The 6,551-nt window shown below is 36.4% G+C and overlaps 1 protein-coding gene across 4 annotated transcripts in view; it reads left to right on the top strand.

Moving 5' to 3' along the window:
* The first annotated feature begins 339 nt into the window (after positions 1–339).
* CNTN6 (contactin 6) overlaps positions 340–6,551 on the top strand; it is a 177,277-nt gene continuing 171,065 nt past the window's right edge. For 3 of the 4 annotated variants that reach the window (XM_077772914.1, XM_077772915.1, XM_077772913.1), the window contains exon 1: positions 340–496. In XM_077772914.1, the coding sequence (XP_077629040.1) occupies positions 355–496 (142 nt within the window). In that variant the 5' untranslated portion in view covers positions 340–354. The remainder of the gene's footprint in view (positions 497–6,551) is intronic. The other variant, XM_077772912.1, reaches the window with a different exon arrangement.

The following is a 6,551-nucleotide window of genomic DNA, read 5'->3' as shown; positions in this document are numbered from 1 at the left end:
CAGGGGAGAGTCAGAGAGAGAGGGAGACACAGAATCTGAAGACAGGCTCCAGACTCTGAGCTAGCTGTCAGCACAGAGCCCGATGCGGGGCTCGAACCCACGAACCGTGAGATCATGACCTGAACCGAAGTCAGATGCTTAACTGGTTCAGCCACTCAAGTGCCCCCTCTTGTTAATTTAAATGGTCCTAGCAAATTAATAACTGTGTAAACACATACATACCTACATACATGGTCTTAGCACTGCAACTGCATGTTGTTTAACATAAGAAGTGGCCAACTCTGTATATTATAACGTAACCTGATTTTTTTCTCTTGAAGGTGGAAGCAAAATGGTGCAGATATTGATTTTACCATGAGTTATCACTACAGGTTGGATGGAGGCAATCTGGCAATCAGTAGTCCTCGCACAGAGCAAGATATTGGCATGTACCAGTGCCTAGCCACCAACACTCTGGGGACAATTCTGAGTCGGAAGGCAAAACTCCAATTTGCATGTGAGTTCGTGGGGGGAAATTTAATCCCTGTGTTTTTTATTAATACCGTATTTTTGTTCATATTAAAAAATTTGCTTTGCCAATCATCTGTTCTTGGAGGGTGATTGATTTATGGAGTAAAAAATTTTAACAGTCTGCATTTAATGAATTCAGACTACTGGGAATAGTCAAAATCCTCTTTAAAAAAAGGAAGAAAATACCTGTGTTTATCTGTTTTATAAATTATATTGAGAAATATCTTTAAAAGTTCCAAATATAAATATTAAGAAAAAGATATATGACATATGACTATTTTTCCTTTTTTCTTTTTTTTTCTTCTTCTTTTTCATTATGTATTAGTGTGCAGAGCACAGGAAGAAAAAGCTGAGGGCAGAGATGTCTTTTGGGGGAGGTAAATGTTCTTCCGGGAAAGTGATCACGCACCCACAGTTTGATGTAGGTGGAAATAAAGTGGTTGCCAAAGGCAGACTTTATATTAACTATAACAATGTCCAGCTGCATCACATAAATGTCATCCAAGTAATTACCTTGGTGACATTTGAGGACATTAGCAGATGAACAATAGACATATGGCTTCTTATATCCTTTATACATAGGGTTTCCGGGCACTGAAATGTTTCATATTGGATCCGGGGATAGCCTTGCTTGAAAGTAATTATATCTGTTAATGTGGATGAAATAGAAGCCTTTTTTCTTTATACCACCTCCTCCACCCCACTTATACCCATGTCTGCCTCAGAGGATATGTCAGGGGGCCAAAGAGTTAGTACCTAGCCCCTTGGGTGCTCATGGAAAGGTACATTCTGTTACTTTAAAAAAGTAATTGTTTTGAAATTTTATTAATAAAATATATGTTCAAAGCCTACATTGCAGAACTACTGTAGTCATCAACAGATATATGAATTAATAATTGAGTCTATCTCCCATTGCAAGTCTTATGTTCCAAAGATCCCTTGCTTCATATCCAGTTCCTTTTAGGTTGGCCATTTTCAGGATGGTCTTATTTCTGAATGTGTGTGTGTGTGTGTATTCAGTCATATATACATTATATATAATATATAAGCATTATATTATAATATACACCATTATAATATGATATAGGTATATATGTACACACATATATGTATGTAGTCATATATACACAGACACACATATATATGTACACACCTGCATTGTTAAATGTATCTGAATGTGTTTATATATGTGTAAATAGATAATACAAAAGTTTACAGAGCTAGGTGGAATACGAACAAAGGCTGGTGGCTATTTTGAAAGAAAAAATAATGAGAGAAAATTATAGAAGGGACATATCTAAGCAAGGATAAGTTTTCCGATGGAAAAACACTCAACATCACTAAACATTATGAAAATGTAAATCAGAACTATAGTAAGATACTGCTTCATACCCATTAGGATGGCTATTATTAAAACACACCCACCCACGCCCCCTCCACACACACACACACACACACAAGCAGAAAATAACAAATGTTTGCAAGGGTGTGGAAGAATTGGAACACTTGCGCATTAATGATAGGACTGAAGTGGTAGAGCCACTGGAAGACACTCTAGCAGTTCATGAAAAAATGTAACAAAATTACCACATGACACAGCAATTCCACTTCTATGTCTATACGTCAAAGAATTAAAGGCAGATAGGACTCGAACAGATATTTATATATCCATGTTTTTTTATTCTCAGTAGCTAAAAGGTGGAAACAATCCGAATGTCCATCAACAGATACACAGATAAAGAAAATGTAGAATGTGTGCGTGTGTATGTATTTGTATGTATAGAATAGTATATTATCCAACTTTAAAAAAGGAATAAAATTCTGATACAACATGTATGATGAACCTTGAAAATATCCTGCTAAGTGAAATAAGCCAGATGCAGTAGGACAAATATTGCATGACTTTATATATCTGAGGTAACTAGAAGGGAGGATTCATAGAGACACAGGGCAGAGCAGCGACTGCTAGGGACTGGGTGAAAGGAAGATTTGGGAGTTAACTTTAATTAATACAGAGTTCCAGTTTGGGATGATGAAAAAGTTCTGGAGGTGAACTGTAGTAATGATTACATAATCTGAATGTGTTCCGTTCCACTAAATTGTGTGCACTTGAAAATGAATTAAAATGGTAAATTTTATGTTATGTGTTTTTTATCACTTTTAAAAAATATATCATCAGAATTCAGTGGAATGAAGTAATAATTTCCATTGGAATTTTTTCCTCCATCATAATTCTTAAAAGAAAAGAAAAAGAGTAAGTTTTCTTTATTAAGTATCTGTTCTGGTACCTTTGTACAGAGAAAGTAAAGTCTGAATGCTAGTCTCCAACCAAAATGGAAAGTTCCCAAAGTGCAAGACCTGAATCTTCGATTTAATTTGAATTCCTCTCCACCACCTTCATACATTCCCAACAATGCCCATTTTGGTAGAAAAGACTTTTGGTACATAGGATAACAATGGTAGTTGAATGCTAAGATTTTCGATACAGAAAGATCTGCATTCAAATTCTATCACTGTCAAATGTCTAGTGGTAAAATCAGGCCACCTCTAAACAATAGTAAGTGTCTGTTATGAAATTTAAACAATGGAATTATAGCATTATCCATAGGACAGTGACCTGGATTACTGGAGATAATGATTCCAAAGTCCCCATCCTTTATTGGCCCTTGTGAAATGGTAGCTCTCATTCTTCTTGCTATTTTTTACTACCTCCCTCAAATTGGCCAAACATTTACATATTTCAAACTGCCACAGTTACTCATAGAAAGATCTTCTAATTTTCATTTTAAAACTTTCTCCAGACTAGTTTCTTCTTCCCTTGTTTTCAAGATGTTTAGGTGCTTTGACATATATATATGTTAACTTTCATGAGCCTGGGAGATAAACACTATTGTTATTCCTTTTTTTACAGATTAGAAGCCTGAGGCTCACAAGATTGGGGCTTTTTAAAGGTACATTGTTAGAAAACCAGGTAACACTTGGAAATAAAAGTGGAGACTCTAAAACTCATGGCTTTCATGTTATAGTAGTTAGTCCTTCCCAGACACTGCCCACACAAAACACGTGTGCTTCTTTTTAAATTTAATTTGCTCTTGGCATAGTAATTGTCAAAATATTAAGCCATATCTTTAGGATAGTAAGCATCACAATAATCCTGGTGATAGATGCTGTTGATACCCTGTCCAGATACCTGTTAATGGACAACGTGCCCATCCCTATGCACCTCTTCTACTACTTATGCCCCAGACTCCTCAGGGGATCAGGCTGAAGCTGGACAACAACTGCAAACCCCATCTTGCTTAGCTCCTTCCCCCGCTCTTTCCTGCTTCCCTCCCTCCCTTTCTCCTGATTTCTCACTAAATTATACACACTTGAATGTCTGCCTCAGGCTCTGCTTCTATGAAACCCAAAGTAAGACAGACACTAAACATTTAATGTAAGATATTTGATCTACTTATTGATAGAAAAATTAAGTCCAGAAGCCCTAGTCCTGGGAATTTCTATAGTAAGAACAAAGCTATACATCAGAACAAAATTGTATCAACAACTCTGCTCCCTACAGGTTGGCAGACAATTGTATAGTGTCACCTTGACCTTCAGAACAAATGAACTATGAACAGCCTTTCAGAGCCTAACCTGTGCCTGGGAAAGACTCTGTAGGTACATACCTCTAGATAATTGATGGCCTTTGTTTGTAACTTTTATCCCAATGTTCAGCAATTCAAAAACACCCTCAGAGTTTATTTTAGACTCAGCCTATAACATTTTGCCTCATCCCGATTCATCCCACCATGAAACCATGCTGAAATGCGGCCCATGTATACAAAGCTATCTTTTATGAAGTTTACTCCCAAATCAAATCTGTCTTTAACAGCTATGTTACCAAAATAAGACTTATTAAAGGTATGTTTTGAATTATTTGATTACAAAGCAGCCCTCTTCAGTTCTTCTACATAAGATCCTGTCATTCCAAATTCTCAGATAGATTTTATTTTAAGCTCTTCCTTCTTTCCCCCCAACCTCAACCCTAAAGCAAATTCAGCAGGAGTCTATTTACCGAAAGCTCCTGCTACCAACCTGGTGTTCTTGAATGATAAAACCAGTTGACTTTTTACAAGCTACACTTGTAGCTGCTTTGAATTTCTTTCATTTCTCAAGGACTTGGTGGTAAAGGTTGAATGTAGACTTCTTCCTTTCATATGTATGTTAATGAATTACTCTGTACTTGTGCGAGAGAGAACATTGCATCTGTCATTGCTGTTTAAAATGTCAGCCTTGAGAAAAAAAAAAAAGATAGGTGTTTTGAAAGCAACCTGTGATTTCACTGAGCTATATATATTTCTCTGAGATTCTTGTAATAATACAACTCTACCAATGAATAGATAAACATTTGGGATAAAAGTTACTCATGAGTAGGACTTTTTGGTTATGCAGTGTTTAATATTTAATCACATATACCATTTCAAATAAGACTGTCCCATTATTGTAGAGGAAAACGTAGCTAGACTGGAATCTCCTAACTGACCATTGATTTATTCATCCACCAACCACCCAGAAAACACCTTATTTATATGCATCTAGCTCTGTGCTTGGGCGGAAAGATTAAATGATAGATAAGAAATAGCTACTCCCTGTCTTCACAGATCAGACAGGCGAAACCTTAAAAAAAAAAAAACCAAGAAAGAAAGAAATTGCTAACATCTATATAGTACATATTATAGAGCGGACACTGTTTTAAATTCTTTAACTAAATGGACTCCAATGAACCTCACAGTAACCCTATGAGGTAATTTTCAGATGAACAGATTGAGGCATAGAAGGATAAACTAACCCACCCTATATCACAGGACTAGTAAGTGGCAGAGTCAGTGTTTAAACCCATGCAATTAGAATGTAGAATCCACGTTCCTACCACCACAGCACCTCCTAAAAATTATCAGGGAATTGAGAGAAGTAGACCTAACCTATAATGGGGCCCAGAGTAAGGAATCGTAAGGTTTGCCTGGATTAGAGAGGGAGCAGTAGAAGTATTCCAAAGAGAATGGGGCTTGAATTAAGCCTTGAAATACTAATTTTCCAGACACAAGTGAGTGGAAGAACATTCAGCTTGAGAGGAGAGTAGGGGCACCTGGGTGGCTCAGTCAGTTAAGCAGCAGACTTCGACTCACGTCATGACTTCATGATTCGTGAGTTCGAGACCCTTTCTGCCGTCAGCATAGAGCCCACTTATAATCCCCTGTCCCACTCCCATCTCTGCCCCTCTCTTCCTTGTTTTCTCCTTTTATCTCTCTCAAAATAAATAAATAAACTTTTAAAAAAATGCATGAAGAAAAGCAGGTGTGTGAACAAGCTCAAATACTGGAGAAAATCTGAGGAGACTAATAAAAGACCAGGCATGATAACAGAAATGCAAAAAGGCCAAGTGTATGAAATGACTGGTTTTCTAAGAGCCTGCAAAATAATGTGGATGCAAGTTTATCCAAATTTTGAAAGACCTTTATATTCAGACCTCTATAAAGAATGGAACAATTGAATGATACTATGAAATGCCAAAGAAACACACAAAAATCCATCATGGTCTGATGCTTTTAGGCAGAGGCACCAGAGACAAACTGCCTGTGTATGAAGCATATTCTCCACTCAATGTGACATTGTGCACAAGTGTTAATTCATGCATAAAATGGAGTGTTAATATTACTCATTTCATACAGAATTGGTATCAGGACAAATACTTATTATATGTAGAGCAGAGGGTAAGGGGGACTATAGGTGTTAATGGATTGCTCAGCTGAGACCTGGCTATGAAACTACAATATAATAGAGCATGGCTGGGCCATCAGTATTTATCCTCAGAATAATGGAAATATTTTGAAAACAGCTAAGGGTTTTGAAGTTGTTTATAAAATATAGTTTGAAAATGCCACATGCTTTTCTTATACAAATCTTAGTCTGATACATTAATGATATTACTAATATTATTAAAACTATCAATATTATTACTATATTATTAAATATTATTAAAAACATATTTATGGATTCTC

Source organism: Crocuta crocuta, unplaced genomic scaffold (genome assembly GCF_008692635.1).
Source record: "Crocuta crocuta isolate KB4526 unplaced genomic scaffold, BGI_CrCroc_1.0 scaffold489, whole genome shotgun sequence".
Lineage (NCBI taxonomy): Eukaryota > Metazoa > Chordata > Mammalia > Carnivora > Hyaenidae > Crocuta > Crocuta crocuta.
The sequence above is the reverse complement of the archived record's forward strand: the minus strand, read 5'-3'. Positions and strand labels throughout refer to the sequence as shown.